We start from the raw sequence: 23,108 nt of genomic DNA on the forward strand, positions 1-23,108 counted from the left end.
CCTGTGGGAATTTTTTTTTTTTTTTTAAATATTTTTGGTTTTTCGAGACAGGGTCTCTCTGTGTAACCTTGGCTGTCCTGGTCTTGCTTTGTAGACCAGGCTGGCCTAGAACTCACAGCAATCCACCTGGGATGAAGAGGTAAGTTGTTAGCATGAACTACTTTTGCAGAAGACCAAAGTTTGGTTTGAGGCACCCAAGCTGAGTGTATAATTATGTGTAGCTTGGGCTCCAGGGAGATGTAGCTCTATGGCCTCCATAAGAACACATATCTAGAAACACACACACATGCACATTACTAAAGAAAAAAGGTAGTATTCTGTGTGTGAAAAATGTGTGTAGGTATGTGTATGGCAACCAGAGGACACCTCTGTAGGGGTAGTTGTTTTGTCCACCTGTATGTGGGCTCTGGGAACTGAACTTAGGCTGTTAGGCTTATGTGGTAAAGCACCATTACCCCAGGAGCCTTTCACCTGTATTTGCTATCTTCTCTACAGAACTCACCTATCTAAACACGAACTAAACACAGTCAGTTTACTTAAGTGCAGTGATCTGCTACACAGGTGCTGGGAGCTGAACTCAGGGGACCCAGTGTGCTTAACCACTCAGCCTGTAAACTCATCACTTCCGAGTTTCCAACCCCACGCCCCTGAAAAATTACCTGTAAGTAAGACTTCCAGACCCAGCCTGGGGCTAGAGATGCAAGGAGCAAGCATGAAGAACTAAGCTCAGACCTATCACCCCAGGATACACAAGCATACACGGGAAATGTGCTCAGACACACATACAATTACATAAAAGGTAAGTGAAGGCAGGAATGGTAGCCAGGCTTCTCAGTTCCAAGTCAGCCTGGACTACATAGCAAGATCTAGGCCAATCGGGGCTACATAGTAAGACACTGACTCATTTAAAAAAAACAAAACAAAAAACAAAAAGAAGAGGGATAACCCAGGACAATCATCTACAGCCTTTGCTCCAGGTCACAGGGCTATTGAGGCAGAAAGCGCTACGCCTCCTCCACTGTATAATTTTCAAAAAGACCCTTTGGAAAAATAGTTACACAGTCAGAATCTATGGCTCCTTTTGGTTCCGTTTAAATTCCACCAATTTTGAGGGCAGGAGTTACGGGCATGGACTGCTCTTGCAGAAGAACCGCGCTTGGGTCCCAGCACCTGTGTGCAGCACAACTAACAGCAAGTCCAGCTCCTGTGGTGGCCTTTTCTGGGCTTGGGTACAAGCACACAGAGATTCTAAAACAAAACAACTATAAATAAATCTAAACATGTTTCCCTCCATTTTAAATCAGATTGACTATAATTCCATGCTGGTTGGGTCATTGTGAGGAGGAAAACAAAGCCTTTCCAAATTTTCTCACGGAAGTTTGTTGTGGCTGCTAAAGAGGGGGCTACCTGTGTCACCCAAGCTAACCTCAAACTCTCAATCCTGTTGCCTCTGTCTCCAGTGCATGAATTAGGAGTGAAAGCTACCCACCCCCGTCCATTTAGAACTTATATGTTTATTTTTTGTTTCCAAGGCACAGTTTCTCTGTGTAGCCCTGGCTGCCCTGGCACTCTCTTAGTAGAACAGGCTGTCCTCGAATTCACACAGATCCACCAGCCTCTGTCTCCAGAGTGCTGGGATTACAGGTGTGCGCCATCGATGCCTGGCTTAACTGTTCTGTCAGGGAGATTTAGTCATCGTTGTCAATGTATGTTTAGTTGCAACACTATTTCACTGTTGACCATGACAGCTTTGAACTTGTGCCTTCCTGCCTTGGCCTCCCAAGCGTGTGTGTGTGTGTGTGTGTGTGTGTGTGTGTGTGTGTGTGTGTGTGTGTGTGTGTGTGTTGCTACTGAGTTTGTGTCCATGCAGTGCCCACAGATGCAGAAGGCAGTGAACAGGTTGGTGTTGAGTGCTGGGAGCAGAACCCATGTCCTCCACAAAAGCACTGGAAGTTCTTGTTGAGCTGCTGCTTCAACCTCCCGAATTGGGTTGTTGTTGTTTTTTTTTTTAAGATTTATTTATTTATTATATATACAGTGCTCTGCCTGCACGTCACCTGCACTCCAGAAGAGGGAACCAGATCTCATAATAGATGGTTGTGAGCCACCATGTGGTTCCTGGGAATTGAACTCAAGACCTCTGGAAGAGCAAACGGTGCTCTTAGCTGCTGAGCCACCTCTCCGGGCCCCGGGTCTGGTTTTTTAAGGTACTGGAGATTAAATCTAGAAGCTCAAGCCTGCTAGGTAAGGGCTCTATCACACAGTTATACTTTCAATCCAACAACTAATCAACCGAGAAACTTAGAACTTCCGCGATTTGGATCTTTTAACTATTTTCCCCTGGTGTCTTTTTTAGTTTTTCAAGACAGGATTTCTCTGTTTAATAGCCCTGGATGTCCTGGACTCGCAGAGACCCAACTGCCTCTGCCTCTGCACTACCAAGCCTGGTTTTCTCCTGATATCTTTAATTTCACACAACAGGACTTTGCAAAGATTCTTTCTCAACTACAAATATGTTTGGGTACTAACTAGCCAGTAACACTTTTAATAATTACCTAATAGCTGTTTGACATAAGCTTCTTCTTCAAAAATGAAAACAAATTGATCAATGTCAGGTTCATGGAAATGGTGGGGATCTAGGACACTAAATCCTCATTCTAGCAGTAAAGCAGCAAAGGTTACCAGAAGCGTCGTATAGCTGGTCGCTCAGATCTTCGGGGCCTAAGATCATCCCATCAGCTGACTCTTCAATGTCTGTAGTGTTTCTTGTGGTTGCACAAGACGGAGAGTACATCACTTCATATTCCTTACACATATCTTCTGAAAGTTCTGTATTACCTGTTGTCAAGAAAGGGTATTAACAGTAAACAGGATTTATTTAAATCCGCCTTCAGTAACTGAGTCATGTCAAAGATTTCAAAGAACAAAGCTGGGGAAAATAGCCTATGGCTAAGGTAAGAATCATTTCTGAAGGGAGACAAGGAGTTTTAAACACTATGGATAAGTCATCATTCTATGTATCCAACTGCTGTATAATTCTTTGCTTACTTTCCTGAAAACATGCTGTGATTGGTTATTACTTTTCATTATTTCTACTCTGCAGATGAAGGGAATAAGTTCATGAGGTTAGCTGCCCAAGGCCAGTGAGTTAATACAGGCCATGATAACAGGCCCAACGAATCTTGTAAGAAATTATAAAAGGCCAGGTACGGTGGTGCACGCCTTTAATCCTAGCACTTGGGAGGCAGAGGCGGGTGGGTCGCTGTGAGTTCGAGACTAGCCAGGACAGCCAAGGCTACAAAGAGAAACTCTGTCTCGAGGGAGAAAAAAAGAAAAAAGAAAAAAAGAAAGAAATTAACATGCTATCCATGGGCTAGATGCGGACCCAGGAACAGACATACTACTTCAAATTACTGACTGCTCATGTAAGGTATGAAAAACAATCATACAAACTATATGCTAAACATTCACAAATACACTTCATTAAATCTTTGTCTGGATCTGAAAAGCCCTCCCAAGTGCTCAGATAAAAGCTTGGCTCCGCGCAGCAATGTTAAAGGTAAACTCTGATACTTGTGACTAGTAAAATGGTAACCAACTCCACTCATGTATCAATCTGCCCAGAAGCTCAAAACCCTAGGAGCTGAAGAGATGGATGGCTCAGATGTTAAGGGCACTGGCTGTTCTTCGAAAGGCTCTGAGTTCAACTCTCAGCAACCACATGGTGGCTCACAGCCATCTATAATGTGATCTAGTTCCCTCTTCTGGAGTACATGCAGGCAGAAAATTGTATACATAATAAGTAAATCTTTAAAAAAAAAAAAAAAAAAGAGGAGGAACCTAATTGAAGGGAGGAGCTTTGTAGAGGCAGGTCTCTCAGATTCTTTGGTTTCCTGGCCCCACGACATAAACAACTCTGTCCCACCAGGAAGACTCCCAGTCATGATATCCTGCCTCCAGAAAGGCCCAAAGTGACCAGGTTACTATAAACTGAAACCTCAAGAGTCAAGTTGAGTTTTCTTCTAGCCTGGTCTACAAAATGAGTGCAAGACCGCCAAGGCTACACTGAGAAACTCTGTCTGGAAAAACAAGCAAGCAAGCAAACAAACAAACAAAAAGTTGCCTTTTCTTATGTATTTTGCTCAGGAACAAAATGTTAACCAACACATCAAATAACCAAAGGCCATCTCTCAAAGTTCTCTGAGTTGATCTGATGATACATTAAGCCAAAATGTAACTCAACCATAGTTAAGACTTACTGTCAGGGTGAGACCCAGATGTGGCTGCGGTTTCATGCCAAGAACTTTCAGTCACAGGAGTGCCATCCGGATTTCCAGAAGGAATTTCTTGCCATACTTTGGCATTAGGATTTAAGCCAGTGCCCTTAGATGTCACCTGCTAAACAATCAAAGATCTGTGTAAGTTTAGACCAAAGGGCTTTTCTATTACTTACAACTGAAAAACAAAAACCTAACAGATAAACAGCACCTAACTATTAGCCCTGCCTCCCCCCCCCAGGGGTCTCTAATGTATGTAGTTCAAGGTGGTCTGCAGCGCAAGTCACTCTGTCTATGTCCTAAGTATCAGGGTTGCAAGTGTGAATCTCCGTATCAAGCCAATAGTATATCTACTTGAAGATAGAAAAATCTTAAAAGTAGTTGATCTGAAATAAGTATTTCAGATTTCAATATAAAAACGGCAACCTATGTAATAAAAAATGTACCTCTACAAAACACTTTTCTTGTAGCACAGGCTGGCTGACTGCCTGTACCTCCTGACTCTGGGCTTTAAAGTGTGTACTACCACACCCAGACTTTCTTAAAACACTGTCTTAGCAGGTGGAGGCACATGCCTATAACCCCACACTTGGTAGCTAGAGGCAAGAGGTCAGAAGTTCAACACTGACATGAACTATATAACAAGTTTGAGGTCTTGCTGGGCTACTATCTGAAAATAACAAAAAATTTAAAAATAAATACTATCTCATTCCATCTTACCTGAAAATATAAATTTTATTTAAATTATTCATGTATCTAAAGCAATGCTTTTAGTTATTTATAACAAATTAAGTCAAAAACAGTGATCTGTTTGGTGCTTTTTATTATTACTTATGATTTATTATTTTTATTAGTGAGGCTGCATGAGTTTATGCACATCACGTCTGTGTGGGTGTAAAGATGGGTTCCCAGGAAGGCCAGAGGGCACTGGATTCCCTGGAATTGGAGCCAGTGGAGGTTGTGTGCTGCCTTATGTGGGTGCTGGGAACAAAACCCAGGTCCTCTCCCACCCCCTTCCAATTTTAAAATTATATTTATGTATTTATGTACTCTATGTGAGATCAGAGGATAATATGGAGGAAGAGCTGGCTCTCTCTCAAGCATATGTGCGTCCTTGGGGGTCACACTCAGGTAGTCAGGCTTAGAAGCAAATGCTGACTCTACTGCATTGTCTTCTAGCCTTTTCCTTAATTTTTTTTAAATTAATTTCTGTGTATGTTTCTAGGCCTTGGCTGTCTTTCTTATATTACTTCATGAATTTTTCTTGCACTCTTCTAATGAACCAGATCTTTTACTTGAGTTCCTTTGAGTGATCTTCAATGACACGATATTATAGTCAGGAGGAGTGGGCCCCGCCTATAGTCCCAGCACTTGGGAGGCAGAGGCAGGCAGATCTCTGTGAGTTCAAGGCCAGCCTGGTCTACAAAACCAGTCTAGGACAGCCAGGGCTACACAGCAAAACCCTGTCTCAAAAAAACAAAACAAAACAAAACGAAAAGGAAAAAAAAATCCTTCAGCTGTATGAGAACAACGCACATGTACAGGAAAGCCTGTAGATGGTAGAAGCAGGTGGATCTCTGTGCGTTCAAGACCAGCCTGGCCTACACAGAGAAACCTTGTCTCGAAAAACAAAAATCAAACAAAGAAACAAACAAAAAAAAAGAAAGAAAGAAAGAAAGAAAGATTGTAGAGACCAAAACAAATAGTATTACTGGTTGGTTACTCCTAGGCAATAGCATTTTTTATTCAATTTTTGATGATTTTCTATATTTTCCCATACTTAAGGCTACCTTTCATGGTAAAGTTGACAAGCAAAATTAGACTGATTTTATGTATGGTATATAATGTGATATTTTAAAATGCATATAAAGAATGAAAAAACCTTATACATACTCACCATTAACACACATTTTTTTAAAAGATTTATTTATTTATTTGTTTGTTTGTTATATATACAATGTTTTGCCTGCATGTATACCTGTAGGCCAGAAGAGGGCATCAGATCACATTACAGATGGTTGTGTACCACCATGTGGTTGATGGGAATCGAACTCAGGACCTTTGTAAGAGCAGGCGGCACTCTTAACCACTGAGTCATCTCTCCAGCCCCACACATCTTTTTTTTAATATTTGGCAAGATTACTTTTCAACCAAAAATATATAATGAATTTATAAAGTTAGACAATGCTAACAAATACCCAATAAATTAGACCTCCCCCCCCCCCCAAAAAAAAGGTCTAAAGCCAGGCACGGTAGCACACACCTTTAATCCCAGCACTCAGGAGGCAGAGGCAGGCATTCGAGGACAGCCTGGTCTACAAACTCAGTCCAGGATAGCCATAGCTAACAAAGAGAAACCCTGTCTCAAAAAGAAAAAAAAAAAAGGTCTAATGCTTTAGAAATCAATTTTGTCAGATGATGGTAGTAGCAGCTTACAGTGTCTGTGCTCTGCAGGCAGGCAGGCGTGATGGCTGGGCCTGTAACTCTAGCACTCAAGGGGCTGGGGCAGGAGGGACCACCCTGAGCTTATGGCCAGTAGGTACAACAGAGGGAATTCCAGGCCAGCCAAAACTAGATTCTGTTTTTAAAAGCCAAAATGGTGAAGAAATAAAACAGTTCCTATGCTGCCCTACTATGTGTTCACTCCTGTAATGCCTGTACATACTTCTAGAACTCAGTATACTGAGATAGAAGACTAGGAGTTGGAGGCCAGCCTGGGCTACACAGTAAAGACCCTGTCTCAAAAACAAAAAACAACCAAAAAATGTGGTGGTGCACACCTTTAATCCCAGCTCTTGGGAGGCAGAGGTAGGCAGATCACTGTGAGTTTGAGGCCAGCGTAGTCTACAAAGTAAGTCTAGGACAGCCAGAGCTACACAAAGACCCTGTCTGGGAAAAACAAAAGAAAAACAAACAAACAAACAAACACAAATGGTGGGGTGGGCTGAAGCTTGATGAGGCCATAAGAGCAGCCCTGACTATACCTTGAGTCTGGTCTACAGAAAAAGAAAGATCCTGTCTCAGAAACTAAAAGATCAACAAAAAGTCCACAGAAGTAAGCCACTGAGGCTGCAGTTATATAATATAGGTATTAACAAACTAACCTGTCAGAATGGATACTGAAACTGTTGCCAATTATTGCCAACATATAACCTGATGTGTCAGCATAGTCACTACACAAAATAACCAAACTATCCCTAACACAGGATGAACTACCCTCTCACTCCTCCCCATCACCACTATTTTGGGGCAATGTATGTCACTCCTAGAGAATCCAAGAGTAGTCCCAATCTTTGTTTCATTTTTATGCAAAATACTCACTGAAGAAGAAAGGAAGACATCTAATTTTTGAATTATCTTCTTTTTTTAAAAAAAGATTTGTTTATTTATTTTATTTATATGAGCGCACTATCTTCATGTACACTAAAAGAGGGCATCAGATCACATTATAGCTGTTTGTGAGCCTCCGTGTGGTTACTGGGAATTGAACTCAGGGCCATCTGGATTAACAGACAGTGCTTTTAACTGCTGAGCCATATCTCCAGCCCTGAATTATCTTCTAGAGATATTACTTTTAAGGTTAAAAAGGTAACAGGGAACGTTACCATAAATATGATAATAAATATAATTATCAGAAACAGGACTCCCAAGGCATATTAAAGACCTTTAAGGGGGGAGGGTGCTGAAGAGATGGCTCAGGGGATAAGAACACTAGGTGTCCATCCAGAGGACCTGGGTTCAGTTCCCAGCACCTACATGGCAGCTCACAACTGTCTCGAATTCCAGTTCTAGGGAATCTGACAACTTTACACAGATGTACATTCCAGCAACAATAAATAAATAAATATTTTTTAAAAAAGAAAAGAAAAAGAAAGAAAGAGAGAAGCTGGGGGTTGGTGGTGCACGCCTTTAATCCCAAAATTTAGGGAGGCAGAGACGGGTCATCTCTGTGAGTTCAAGGCCAATCTGGTCTACAGAGAGAATTCCAGGACAGCCAGGGCTACACAGAGAAACCCATCTCAAAAAACAAACAAACAAAAACAAGAAAAACCCAACAGTAACAACAACAAATTAAGAAAGGAAGAAAGAAATCAGCCAGGTGGTGGTGGCATATACCTTTAATCCCAGCACTTGGGAGACAGAGGCAAGCCGACCTCTAAATTTGAGGATAGCCAAGTCTACAGAGTGAGTACCAAGGATAGCCAGGGTTATGCACTGAAACCCTATCTCAAAACAAATTAGTAGATAAATAAATACAAATTTTAAAAGAAATCAATCATATAAATAATTGTTTACATTTATTTGCCCCATGATAGATAGAATATCCCTGTTCAAGTTTTTTTGTTTTGTCTCAAGGGTCTCTCCCTCCCACTACCACTCCCGGCAACAGGGAATGTCACATTTTTCCTGTACCAGATAGGTTCAGTTCGTAGGCTGAAGATCAACAGGGCCATTAAGCTTTAAGTACTTACAGGGGGAAAAATTTTTTTAAAAGCCAGACACAGGATATACAACTGATATCCCAGCATATGGCAAAAGTATCAGTTCAGTTGTCCTTAGGAGCCCAAGGGCCAGCCTAATCTAAAGAGACACTGTCCCTCCCTACCCCAAAAGATAGGGGCTACAGATATGTCTTGACATTTAAGATCACTTTTTATTTTTGTGGAGACCCCTTGTTCTGTCTCTGGCGTCTACATAGTAGCTCACAAGCACCTGTAACTGCAAATCCAGGGGACAGCTTAACTTCCTCTGCTCTCCAAGAAAAGCAGGCATGCACATGGTCCACACAAACAGGCAGGCAAAACAGTCACACACATAAAATAAATCTAAAAAATAAAAACCGAAAACCTGACTGAATGACTTCAATAGAAGAAAAGAAAAACTAAAAACAATAACCACATGCCATTTTATCAAATATAACTAGAGAGTCCTACCAAAGAATTCTTTTTTTTAGGGCTGGAGAGATGGCTCAGAGGCTAAGAGCACTGTCTGTTTTTCTAAAGGTCCTGAGTTCAATTCCCAGCAACCACACGGTGGCTCACAACCATCTATGATGAGATCTGGTGCCCTCTTCTGGCTTGCAAGCATACATGCAATCAAAATGCTGTATGCACAATAAATAAATAAATAAATCTTTTTTAAAAAGAAAAAGAATTCTTTTTGGGGAGGGGTGCTATACAGCCCTGGCTGTCCTGGAACTAAGAGAGATCCACCTGCCTCTGCCTCTTGTGTGCTCGGAGTACTCTCTGCGTACAAGGCCAGCCTAGTCTACACAGTAAGTTCAATACCAGCTAGGGCTACTCGATCAAACTTTGCCTCAAAAAAGGGTAGAACTTCTTCGTCCATTCCAAGAATCATTACTAATACTGAAGAGACACTCAACTCTTTATAATAACCTCTTGTTAAATGTGGCCATCAACATTTTGCAGATAAACAGGGCACTGCTCCACCTCACAGTAGACTACCTACCTCCCCAATAATGCCCAGGTGCAGGGCTGTTACAGCCAGTGAGAAAGTGCCAGTATTTGGACCTGGGTAGACAGTCTGGAAAGTCTGCACTCTTTCTTTTTTTTTTTTTTTTTAAGATTTATTTATTGTATTTATTGCATAGGAGTGCTTTATCTGCAGAAGAGGGCATCGGGCATCAGATAACATTATAGATGGTTGTGAGTCACCATGTGGTTGCTGGGAACTGAACTCAGGACCTCTGGAAGAGCAGGTGGTGCCCTTAACCACTGAGCCATTTCTCCAGCCCAAGTCTACACTCTTAAACCAATAAACTGATGTTACCCAAGTTATTCACTGCATAGGAATATGATAAATCTCCTCTCCAAGAAAATGACCTCTGACTTCCGATTTTCCCTCAAGTGGCTAAGAAAAGAGGTACCAGGTAAGATCCAGGGTCAACTCAGATTGGTGATCACTTCTATCCCAGGGAAAGGCACTGATTGATTTCAGTTAAGGAGTAATACTCAAGGTGATTGTTATAATAGTATTTAGCCTGTACCACAAAATACTTATTATAACTTAAATTCTGGAATTGGTCTGTCTGTGAACTCCACCACAGTGGCCGTGACCTTGTGTGTGGAGTATCGTAGTCTTAACACCTTGTAGAGCATATGAATACTCTTGTGGGCACAGAAGCTCCACAAGGATCATGAATGAGTATGTGTATTTATGTGTGAGTGTTTTGTCTGCATGTGAGTCTGTGTACCACACATGTGCAGTACCCACAGAGGGCAGAGTATTTGATCTTCTGGAACTTGAGTTATCTTGGTCTGATCAAACCTGTGTGTGGGAATTGAACCCAGGTCCTCGGAAAGAGCAACCAGTGCTCTTATCTGCTGAGCAGTCTCTCCTGCCAGTAAAGCCCCCCCCTTTTAATTTCTGGCATATAATGTTAAGCTAGCAAACTTTTTGTAACCTTCAAATAAGCACAGAGGTAGCAGGCGCTCACATAGTGCTTATAATGTTGTATGTTGTATCTTGTCATTCTTCTTAGTAACTTTACCATAGGTATGACACACCATTAGGATAGTCCTCACTTTAAAGAAAAGGAAACAGAAAGAAATGCTAAATAACTTGCCCAAAGGCACAGAACTAGAAAGTAACCAAGTCTAAGCACAGTTAATCTGTCTGGTCAAGAGTCCAGTTTTCACTGTTTTGTTTGGAGAGAGCCCCGTTATGTTGCTCAGGCTGCTCTCATCTGTCTAGGCTCAGGCAATCCTCCTATTCTCAAGTAACCAGGACCACCATCGTGATCACACACTACCTCTTTTTGTGGTAAAAGAGACTGAATCCAGGGCCTCAGAGCTGGGCCTCACCTCACTGATCCACTTGCCTGTTCCTCCTGGGTGCTAGAATTAAAGGCAGGTGCCCCTAAGCTTGCTAGCTGAATTTTATTTCATTTGTATCCTTTTAACTCTTACATATGTTTATTATAGAAACACCATAAGTATAACCATGTCAGAAAGATAGGAAAAAATTACAAATAAGAATCTGAGGTTGAAGTTTTGTTGAGGTTGAGATTACCACCTGCAGTGACATGAGGCAATTAATTCCCAAGTCTTTGTAAAAAGTAGCAGTGTACAGCACTTCATATCAAGTTTTCTAGAAAACAAAAGTTAAGGAAATCACAAACCACAAGGAAATAAATGTCAGAGTCAAAGAGTCATTTTCCATTAAGGATAGCTAAAGAAGGAAATCCTTTTTTATACCATAAATACCTGGAGTCTCTCAACATCCTCAGCCCCATACCTCTCTGCAACAGACTCTATTTGCAACTACAGCAAAATCCTGCCTTAAGCTCCAAGGCAGAAAGCAAAAATTACAGACTTGAAATGTTTACCAAATGTTTACCAAAATGTTTACTTTCATTAACTGGAGAGAAATATGGAGGCAGCAGACAGCCCAGACAAATCTAAAATGACTAGTATCAGGGTTCTCAGTAACTTGCTTTTTGCAAACTATAATCTGAAGGACCAAGGGATTCTTTTGTATCTTTCCTTGAAAATTTCACTTAATCTATTTTGTTCATACGGGTGCTTTGCCTCCATGCATATCTGTGCACCGGGCATGTGGTACCCAGAGGCCAGATGGAAGGGGCCCGGGGGCCGGTGACTTGCACGACTAGAGCTACAGCTGGCTGCATCATCTAAGTGCTGAGAATCAACCCAGATCCTTGAGAAGAGCAGCCAAGGCATTTACCAGCCTAGCCATCTCATTCCAACTTGGGGCCACTCTATATAGCAGTATTTACATTAAAATTTTTACATTTTGTATGTTTCTAATAAATATTCAAAATCCATCTGTTTGCCAGGCATGGTGATGCACACTTTTAATCCCAGTACTCAGGAGGCAGAGGCAAGCGGATCACCGTGAGTTCGAGGCCTGCCTAGTCTACTAAGAGAGTCCAGGACAGCCAAGGCTACACAGAGAAACCCTGTCTTGAAATACAAAACAAACAAACAAACAACAATCATCTGTCCCTAAGCCATAGCCATATTTATGTATAATGTTTCTTGGCAAACCTCTCACAATAAAGAGGTTGGGCTGCTTAGTGCCTGAACACCCGCTCAACATAACATGTAAAGGCTCAGGTACAATGGCCCATACTACAAAAAATTAAGACTAAATATATTCACAATTTGCTCAGGCACTTTCTTCCTCCACATTATTCTTTTTTAAAAAATTAACTTTGAGCCGGGCATGGTGGCGAGTCCAGGACAGCCAAGGCTACACAGAGAGACCCTGTCTCGAAACCCCCCCCCCAAAAAAAAAACTTTGGAAGCCAGGCGTGGTGGCGCATGCCTGTAATCCCAGCATTCGGGAGGCAGAGGCAGGTGGATCGTTGTGAGTTCGAGGCCAGCCTGGTCTACAAAGTGACTCCAGGACAGCCAAGGCTAACACAGAGAGACCTTGTCTCAAAACAAAAAAACAAAAACAACAACAACAACAACAAAAAACAACTTTGGGGCTAGGCAGACAGTAGTCAGTGGAGTGCTTGTCCAAGCAAGCATGAAGACTTGAGACCTATGGCCAACACCTACACAAAAAACAAAAAACTGGACCAGGCAAGGTGGCACACACCTTAATCCCAACACTAGGGAGGCAGAGGCAGGCGCATCTGAGTTTGAAGCCAGCCTGGTCTACAAAGCAAGTCCAGGACAGCCAAGGAAACACAGAGAAACAAAGGGTAAAAATCAATTGAGGAAGACACTCAACATCCAGCTTGGCTTCCACAGCATGCACATATGCACACATATAATTTATACAAATGAGTACATGGGGAGTGGGGTAAAAACAACAAGCCTACACATTCGCACGCACGCATTGATTTTCAATGATATCTAGCAACTCTAAGTAAAACTAAAACAAACAAACCCAAAAAACTGAGTACTGTATTTGGGACAAAAGGTATAATACGATAAAGGCATTCCACACCTTCTTTAACTTTATTTGTTGAGACAGGGTCTCTCTATATAGGCCTGGCTGTCCTGGAACTCACTATGTAGAGCATGCTGGTCCCAGTCACAGAGCTCCACCCATGAGATTAAAGCATACACTCTCACAGCACACAGTGCTAATCACCTCTATATGCTACTATCTAAAAAGGCATTAAACCTGGGATAGAAAAGGCTTGTATGTTTCAAATTTTGTAAAATATGAGGCAAAAAGGAAAATGAGGAATTACTGTTTAATGTGTTCAGAATTTCTTTCTTTCACGATTTACTTTTATTTATTTATATACCTCTGTGCCCTCAGAGGCCAGCAGAGGGCACTAGATTCTCTGGAGCTGGGGTAGTAGGAACTGAACCTGGGTGGATGGAAGGGTAGCAGCCAACGAGCAGTCTCTTCAGTTTCAAGTTCACAAAATTAGATGAAGAGTTCTGGAGGTGGATGTAGTACCACTACATTACAATGTGAATGCCAGCAAAATGGCTTAGTAGGTAAATAACTAGCTGCTAAGCCTAACCGTCTTTGAAGCCTGGAGCCCACACTGTGGTAGGAGAGAAGCTTTGTAACCCCTCCCATTCTCAGGTGTTTTTCTCATTTTACTTTTATTTACATGCTTACTTACTCTCCTCCCTCCCAAAAAGTCCCATCTCAGCCTCTATGCTCACTAGCTGAGCACTAGTGGTGCACATATTTTTATTTATTTGAGACAGGGTTCTCTGTGTAGCCCTGGCTGTCCTCCAACTCACAGAGATCCACCTGCCTCTGCCTCCCTAGTGCTGCACCAGGCCTGGCAGTCACGCACACTTTAAATCCCAGCACTTGGGAGGCAGAGGCAGGCAGATCTCTGATCTTTTTTTATCCCCAGAACCCACAGAAAGGTGAAAGGGGAGAAATGACTCTGTAGAGTGGCAGCACACACGCACGCACGCAAATCATTTTAATTTCTGAAATATATAAAATCACATAATAAGCCAATTATATTGAACAACAATACCAAAATATCTTAAAATTGTTATATAGTAGACAAATAAGGTTTTTGCTTTTTGAGACAGGGTTTCTCTGTGTAGCCTTGGCTGTCCTGGAGCTCACTCTGTAGACCAGGCTGGCCTCAAACTCATCCCTAGCGCTGGGATTAAAGGAGTGCACCACCACTGCCTCACACTGATTAGTTTTAATATATATTTATTTATTTGGAGGGGATGAATTCGAGACAGGATTTCTTTGTGTAGCCTTAGCTGTCCTGGAACTCGCTCTGGTTTCAATATATTTTAAGACACTACTTTTCAACAAACTACGTATGAAAAAAGATAAACTGAGTAAAAAAAAAAGACTAATGGGGATATCAACTAAATGTACATAGTAGTTTAGTGAGAAACAGAGTAATAATTCAGCCTCAATATTCATTAGCTGAGCATGGTGTAAGAGGTGTACACATACCTTCAATCCCAGCACTTTGGGAGGCAGAGACACGTCTAAATTCCGGAAATATGCCTGGCTGAACATTAGGGTGACTTTGATCTAAATTCTTTGCCTTTACTTTATTGAGTTCATTAACCTCTCAACTTCTTCCCTCCACTGTAAAAACATTGTAATTTTGTTTTGGAAACAGAAGAGGGCCTAGCAAAAACACTAAATAATGAACATACCAGTAAATTTCACTTTTTAATTAAAGCCAATCAATTTCAAACTCATTTTGGAAATTGTATTCACATCAAACTGACTTAATAATCTTTTATGTAGTCTGCTCTGTCACTCCATGTCTCTCCTCTTAAAACCTTCAATATTAGCTGGTGGCACACACCTTTAATACCAGCACCTCCAAGGCAGAGAGAGGCAAGCAGAGCTCTGATTTCCAGGACAGCCTGGTGGTCTACAGAGCGAGTTCCAGAACAGCCTGGGCTATGTTGGAAACCTAACTCGAAAACCAAATAAACAAACAAACAAACAAACCCTCCAATATTTGCACAGCCCAGTAATTCCAAAGAAACAAACGCCCTAGCCCTACCTACAATAAAGCCTGATTACTTATTCTGTTAAAGAAAAATAAGGTAATTTAAAATTTTTTTAAATTAACAGAAAGATGAGTCCATTGGTTTCAAAACTTTTAGTGGTCCGCTTCAAATATCCAAATGAACAGATATTTCTAAACTTGGGCATACGCTATTTAAGTGCCTAATTTAAGAACCCCAAACTTATCAATATAAACACCAAGGAAGGGTAAAAGAACAGTAGAGGATGAAAATGAGAGTTTCCCTATAGGGATATAAGGAGGAATTTGTTTAAAACACAGAACACATGTCTGTGTGGAAATGTCCTTATGGAACATAGTGCTAAGTACAACGAACATACACGAAGTAAAAAGTAAAAAAAAAAACCCGCTTCTTTACTTTCCGCCAGCAGCGCCACCTCAGAACACCCTCCCCGCCATAAGTTGGCCCCAGCTTCCCAGTCCATTCTCCAACCTGTGATTCCTTCCCTCGTGAAAAGATCCTTTTTATGGGCGCAGTTAACAAATGCCAAGTTGCAAAGTTGCAGCTTTGCTGGATTGACGTTTTCACAATGTAAGAACAATATGATCTGGAAGCTACTCAAAGCATTTGCCAGCCAGTCAGCTGATGCTCGCTGAGCACAACGGGGCAGAAATGAGAGAAATTAAGCTTCGTTATTTGCTTACGGGAGGCAATCACTACTCTTTTGGAATCTCAAACAGGACGATCCAATGAAACAACAATATTTCCACCGAAACAACGGCACCGCAAAAAACCACACGAACAAACAAACAACCCGGCTTTCCCCGAGTTTCCCCTCCTTTGCCATGTCCCCCGCAAAGGGCTCTTCACGGGTTCGCGGAACGAGCCCGCACCACGCAGCCGCAGCCCGAGTAACTTCTACAAAGGTCAGAGCGGTGCCTTTCAAGGCTCCCGACCCCTACAGGGCTCCGCCGCTCACACGAACTCGCTTTCACCCACAGAACGTTCCAGAGCTGGCGACCGGGGACCGAACAAAAATTTCAGAAAAGCTTGAGGGGGTCCGTGGGGGGGGGGGGGCAAGGTGGGGGGGGCAAGGTGGGGGGGGCGGGGAGGGGAAGGTGGGGGGGAGCTTCCTATGCTCTAGCAAAGCCGCGTCCCGTCCCCCCCCGCCGGCTTAACCGAACAAAAATCCCGCTCCTCCCGCCGGCCCCACATGTTGCTCGCCCCGTCCCACACGGCCCCGCGAGGCCTCCCTCACCCCGAGCGCGCCCACCTGGTCGCCCTCTCCCCGCAGACTCCGCCCCCGCCCGCCCGCCCGCCCGCTCGCCCCGCTCGCCTCCTCCATATGGGACACCGAGCTCTGCCCTCGGCTCCTCACGCCACCTCAGCCCGGCGCCGCCACCTTCCCTTCCCCGCCGCCGCCCCGGGCCTCGGCGCCCCCCACCTCCCCGCCCTCCCCCACACAGCCTCCCCGCGGAGCGCACGGCGGGGCTGCGGGCCTGCACGGCCCGGGTGCTGTGTCAGCCTCTCGGCGGGTCCCGCGGCGTGTACGGCCTGGAAAGTCACATGGCGGTGGGACCGGCCCGCGCCCCCGACACCTCAGCGCCCCTCGGCGCCGGACCGGGACGGCCTGAGCCGCTCACCTCAACGAAGAGCAACATGTCTGCCTCCGCTCGGCCCGATCGTCCACGCTGCCGCGACTCCAACTGGCTCGCAGGCCCGGGCCCCGGTCGGTAGGATAAGGACACTCGCCTTGCCCCTCCACCCGGCAGTGGACCCGGCTCCTCCCCCGCCGTCAGCCGCTGCGCCCTGACCCGCCCGGGCCCGCCTCCCTGGAAGCAGCAACTGTTTCCGGCTACGGAGGGGAAACTGCTTCCGGGGTAAGGGAGCCCGCCCCGCCGGCTGCGTGCCGCGCTTTGGCTCCTCCCTCTCCGGCGCCGCGGAGCCCGCACGGGGCTGCGCTCTGGGTTGTGGGAGACGCTCGCCCCGACGCAGCTTTTTACCTTTTACCGACACGGTGACCGCCGCACTCCTGCTGGCCCAGGTCCCTATAAAAGGCGGTGGGGCGCGACGTCGACTCGTCGCCCGCCCCTGCTGAAAACGTGCTGGCTCCCGGGAAAGGCTCACGAGGGCAGGGGAGCGGGAGCGGCCGCCGCGGCCAGGGCGGCTGCGCTGTATTAATTGCACACTGCGTCCCCGGCCCTGCATGCACCAAGCGTTTTGCATGAGCTAATCGGAACAAGACCCTGTGAATAAGTTGTCACGCTGCTGCCCATTTTTGTTGAAGGAGCGCTGTGACAACCGGATTCCTTTAGACAAAACTTTAATAGGACTTGGCCCCAAGGCCCCCTTGGAAGCAGGTCTTCATTAACATAATGACGCTGGTGTAGTACTAATAATTAAGTCTACATCTTTATTGGTGATTTCATATTCAAATAAAACGCCATAAAGATTTTTTAATTAGCTGTTCTTACTAGAGTTTATCAGTCTAATTTACTCTAGTTTCAAACGCTTTTATTGTTACGAAGAGTATATTTATTTTTGGTTTTTCGATTCAGGGTTTCTCTGTGTAGTCTGGGCTGTCCTGGAACACTCGGTGTAGACAAGGACTCTGTATGTAGACTTGTTGACCAGGCTGGCCTCGAACACAGAGAGACTGGCCTGTCTTTGCCTCCCCAGTGCTGAGATTAAAGGCGTGCACCACCACCACACCCAGCTACATTCATTTTTGAATAATTGTTTGCCAGATGTAGTGTCACCCTACACAGTGAAAGGGGGGGGGGTGAAAGGAGCCTAATTAATATTTTACAAAATCAATTTCTTTTCTGGCTTTTTGAGACAGGGTTTCTCTGTGTAGCCTTGGCCGTCCTGGAATTCCCTCTGTAGACCAGGCTGGCCTCGAACCCACAGATGCCCTTGCCTCTGCCTCCTGAGTGCTGGGGTTAAAGGCATTGCCACCCTTGCCTGGCTTCAATTATTTTTTTAAAAACACCATTATGGGACACACCTTTAATCCCAGCACTCAGGGAGGCAGAGGCAGGCTGATCTCTGTGAGTCCAGGACAGCCAGGACTGCAAGAGAAATCCTGTCTGAAAAACCAAACCAAACCCAACAGAAAGCACCTTTAAAGCCAGGCTGTGGTGGCACTTGCCTTTAATCTCAGAATTGAAGAGGCAGGTGAACTCTGAGAGCTCAGAGCCAACCAGGACTACAGAGCAAATTCCAGAAAACAAACAAAAAAGTGATACACCCCACCCCCACCCAGACAGGGTCTCTGGTGTTAGCCTTGGCTGTCCTGGGCTCGCTTCGTAGACCAGGCTGGCCTCCTTTGCCTCGCCTCACCGGAAGCTCCTCATTTCTCACATGGATACCAAACTTCACACACTATTAAGTTGCTGACCTTACATTGTAGGCCATCAGTAATCTGCTCACCAGGCAACTCCCAGTGCCTTTATCTCCGCCATTACTAGACTCCCTTCCCACTGGGATAGAACCGTTACCGCTTACCTCCAAAGCCATGGCTCAGGATGTCTTTCCTGTTTTGTCAATCAAATTGCCCCCTCTCCGTCCGGCTCTCCTCACGACTCCCTCACAGCCCTCTTCTTCATGTCTTTCCTTAGCGCCTTGTGGTCTCCTTGGCCTAGGATAACTGCAGCAGCACTGTTGTACCTGGCTGACTGCTTGCCAGGAGGAAGGGACTCTCAAACTCGCCTTGAAAAGGCTTCACATGCAGCTGCTCGTGAGTGCCATGCTGCACGAGAAAGACACAAGAGTGAGAGATGGTGCTGCATTAGTTCAGTAGGTGAGGCTGTGTGCTCCCAGAAAAGTTCTGCTTTCCTTTGTGCAAAATAAAAAGGGTTTTAAGGCTTTCATAATTTGACAACAGCACAGTGGGAAGGTCTGAACCTTCTGAGTAAGTAAATCAGAATTTTGATTTATAAGAAACGACAGGAGAGCTGGGCGAGGTGACCCACGCCTTTAATCCCAGCACTCGGGAGGCAGAGACAGGTGGATCACTGTGAGTTCGAGGCCAACCTGGTCTACAAAGTGAGTCCAGAACAGCCAGGGCTGCATAGAGAAACCTTGTCTTGAAAAACCAAAACAAAAACCAAAAAATTAAGAAGGGGCTGGAGAGATGGCTCAGAGGTTAAGAGCACTAACTGCTCTTCCGGAGGTCCTGAGTTCAATTCCCAGCAACCGCATGGTGGCTCACAACCATCTATATTGTGATCTGATTTTTCATAAGAAATAAATCTTTAAAAAAAATTAAGAAAAGAGAGGAAATAGTGACAACAGGGGGAGTGGTGTGGTTGGCTTAACAGTCACAGAAAGTGTTCTGGACGTTAGCAACTATGCATAATGAGATATGTCAAGCCGGGCGTGGTAGCGCACGCCTGTAATCTCCTGCCTCTGAAGGCAGAGAAGGCGGGTCTCTGGCGGTTCGAGGCCAGCCTGGTCTTCAAAGTGAGTCTAGTACAGCCAAGGCTACACAGAGAAACCCTGTCTTGGAAGAAAAAAAAAAAAAGAGAAAGAGCGAGGCGGGGTGTGGGTGGGGGGCTCCACTCAGCCTGTTGTTCTAAATGGAGACCATCCTAAACAAGAAGAACAGAGTCTGGTCCTGAGAAGTTTGCCGACTGGAGCTCGCTCAGGCCAGCTGCGCGTCAGTGGCAGAGGCACGGTGCAGACTGTTTAGGGAGGTATGCAGAAGCAGAGAAGGGAGGGCTTTTTTCTTTTTCTTTCTTTCTTTCTTTTTTTTTTTTTTATTTTTTTTGGTTTATTTTGATTTTTGCTTTGTTTTCATTTTTATTTTTTAAGATATGGTCTCCTTCTGTAGTGTCCAGGCTGAACCTGAACTCTCAGCAATCCTCTTGCCTCAGCACACAAGTACTGGAATTTCAGGCAGGAGGGACCATGCCTAGCTGTCAATGACAACTTGATCCCTACGAGTTTATTATCTTGAAAAAACAACTGCTGGGCCCAGTACGGCACACCTCATCCTAGCTGCCTGGGGTCTGGGCACTTTAGCTTAAAAAAAAGAGGGCCGGGCAAGGTGGCGCACGCCTTTAATCCCAGCACTCGGGAGGTAGAGGTAGGCGGATCGCTGTGAGTTCGAGGCCAGCCTGGTCTATAAAGTGAGTCCAGAGCAGCCAAGGCTACACAGAGAGACCCTGTCTCAAAAAACCAAAAAAAAAAAAAGAAGAAGAAAAGAAAGATATATATATAGAGATAGATAGATAGATAGATAATTTTTTTTTTTTTAAACTCAAGACCAGCCTGAGTTATAGAGTTAAATCAAGCCCAATCTGGGTAATTTACCAAAAGCTGTCTAAAAATAAGGGTAAAGGGGAGTGGAGCGGGGTCTGTAGTTCAGCGGTGGAGAGCTTGTGCAGCCTGCGTGAGGCCCGGTGTTCAGCACGGAAGGGAAGGAGGGAAAGAGAAACACAGCCTCCTCACCCTCCTCACGGCGCAGGCTTCTCTCCCCTGTGAGCTAAGACACCTAAACTCTGTCCTATGCAAATCTCGCAAGGACTCAACAGAAGACTAATTTTACAACGTTCCTCTCAAGGGCTCAGCATAGGAAGTTTTTGTACAGAGCTTAGACTATACGTTCACCATTCTTTAAAAATACAGAACGTATCGAACGGTACCGTAAAGTTTAGGAACACATAAAGGCACAGCAGAGCTACGTAAAGATAGATTGTGGCCGAGGGGCGCCCAGCACACGGTGGATGGCTGTTACCTCTGACACAGGACAGAGGAAGAACAAAAAGGGACGCAACTTTATTCCTAGCGCTTTTTCCTTTATTTAACGCCATCTGGCTAAGCATGCTCAAGCACACCTGTAATCCAGAGTCTCCCCTGCGGTCAGAGCTGCCCAAAGGGGCACACACACCTCTTGTCGGGTACAGAGCAGCCTTTAATGTGCCCTTTGACTCTGTGAGTCAGCTATGAAACCCCCAAACTTCTGTCAGGCTGTTGGTGGGGGGAGAGGGAGAAGAAAAAAGAAAAAAACAATAGTAAGGGAAACTGTGATGCTCTTCCAAATACCTTCTAAGTTATCAAAAGCTAGAAACGATATGGGCCACATGAGGAGCTTGTGGTTAGAGACTTAAACTGCTTCAGCAGAGCCCAGGAAGAGAGAGGAGGCAACGGTTCCATGGGGGACACTGGGTCTCGGGTTCTAACAGCTAGAATGTAGGTTCCTCCCTGCAGGCCTGTGCCTTCTTTTCCCTTTGGCGTCCCCGCTGGCAGTCCTCCACTCCCCTCCCCCCTCCACGTCACAGCACATGGAATGCCTGGTTCTTTACACACACAGGGGGACATTCCTGAACCTTCCAAGTCGGTGACGGCGTCACAATGGGCCTATTAATAGCATCATCAAGACGTGAACATTAGAAGGCTTCTAGTTGGTCCAAGGAGGGCTAGCCACAACCTCAAGACTAGGCTTGCGGCTTTCTAATGGACGTTTACTATCATTTGCCTATATTCTGTGAAAAATAGAAGTGAAAAAAAAAAATTTTTTTTTAAATCACCCAAACTTTCAAAATGTTTGCCAAAAGGCAAAATGATATCAACAGTGAATCCAATTCAGAAATCGACCTAAAGGAAACTGCCATCACCAAGAGAAAACCGGACGAAGACAGGTATGACACCTCAGCGAGCTCGAAACTTGAAGTGCCGCTCTCTGTGCAAGCGGTCATCACTAAGATTGAGAAAGCGAAGCTCCTTCGAGCCAGAGAGGTAAGCAGCCAATGGACTTACATACTACAGCTTTTCAGAACCTTGTACAACCAGGTAAGGTTTTTTGTTTGGAAAGAAACACTTCACACTTAAGATAGCTGACTGAATTTTAGGTAACTTTGACTTCAAATGACAGTTACCAGACTGACTATGGACAGATAGGAAGCCTGTCCATCCCAGGGTTAGTCACACGCCATTTTTGTTTGGTTTTTTGTTTTTCGAGACAGGGTTTCTCTGTGTAGCCCTGGCTGTCCTAGACTCGCTTTGTAGACCAGGCTGGCCTCGAACTCACAGCGATCCACCTGCCTTTGCCTCTAGAGTGCTGGAGTGCTGGGATTAAAGGCCTGCACCACCATGCCCGGCTGTCACACACCATTTAACAAGTGAGTCAGTCGGTCTGGATATGACAGTGCACTCAGGAGGAAGACGGAGGCAGGAGGATCTTGATTTTTTGCTCAAACTTGAGGTCAAGTAATGCTGAATATTAGCAAGACTTGTCTAAAAAAATTAAAAGGTGCCTTGTGTGAAGATGGCTCAGCTGGTTAGGCCTGCTGGGCCCCACGCCTGAAGTGGATCCCCAGAAGCTCCATGTGGGGAGAGAATCCGTTCTGCAGCTGTGCTCTGACCGCCACACACATGTAGTGCCACTTGCACTCCTCCTCAAGTAAATTTATAAATCTGATTTTAATATCAAAGCTGAGGATGGGGCTCAGTGATGGAGCCACTGGCCCTGGGGAGTGAGGCTCTAGAGGAAATGTCGGTTGGACTGGTTAGTTTCTGACTTTCCGCACAGAATTCTCAGTTTCTCACAACTGGTGAGAACCCCGGTGTTTGCTCTTAACAGCTTTATTGGATGTCTCGGCTACTTGTGAGAGAAAACACCACCATATCCGAGGCGACTTATAAAGAGAGCATTCGACGTGAGGCTCACAGTTTCTGAGGGTTAGAGTCTGTGCCGGCGGAGCAAAGGCACGGTGGCAGAGACAGCTGAGAGCCTGTGTCTTGATCTGTAAGTTGGACAAAGAGAGAGAACTAACTAGGAGTGGCATGGGCTTTTTTAAATTTTATTTTTATTTATTTACTTATTTTTTTTTTTTGGCTTTTGAAAGCTCAAAGCCAACAGAAAGTATTCAAATATACGAACCTACAAGCTATTATTCAA

General features: G+C 44.7%; 2 protein-coding genes across 5 annotated transcripts in view; one reads left to right on the top strand and one right to left on the bottom strand.

The window, feature by feature from the left end:
* Positions 1 to 19,006, bottom strand: part of LARP4 (La ribonucleoprotein 4) — a 44,574-nt gene extending 25,568 nt beyond the window's left edge. Inside the window, exons 1-3 of one of the 4 annotated variants that reach the window (XM_084751466.1) lie at positions 18,713 to 19,006; positions 4,260 to 4,398; positions 2,683 to 2,838 (exon numbers count right to left, since the gene is read on the bottom strand). In XM_084751466.1, coding sequence (XP_084607592.1) covers positions 2,683 to 2,838; positions 4,260 to 4,398; positions 18,713 to 18,724 — 307 coding nt within the window. In that variant the 5' untranslated portion in view covers positions 18,725 to 19,006. Of the gene's footprint in view, positions 1 to 2,682; positions 2,839 to 4,259; positions 4,399 to 16,848; positions 17,041 to 18,712 lie in introns of those variants that run through there. The other 3 variants (XM_084751467.1, XM_084751465.1, XM_084751464.1) reach the window with 3 other exon arrangements.
* Positions 19,007 to 21,616: 2,610 nt separating this feature from the next.
* FAM186A (family with sequence similarity 186 member A) overlaps positions 21,617 to 23,108 on the top strand; it is a 55,646-nt gene continuing 54,154 nt past the window's right edge. The window contains exon 1 of the mRNA XM_084751452.1: positions 21,617 to 21,946. Within this exon, the coding sequence (XP_084607578.1) occupies positions 21,752 to 21,946 (195 nt within the window). The 5' untranslated portion in view covers positions 21,617 to 21,751. The remainder of the gene's footprint in view (positions 21,947 to 23,108) is intronic.

This window comes from Acomys minous, assembly GCF_964271855.1.
Source record: "Acomys minous genome assembly, chromosome: 12".
Classification (NCBI taxonomy): Eukaryota; Metazoa; Chordata; class Mammalia; order Rodentia; family Muridae; genus Acomys; species Acomys minous.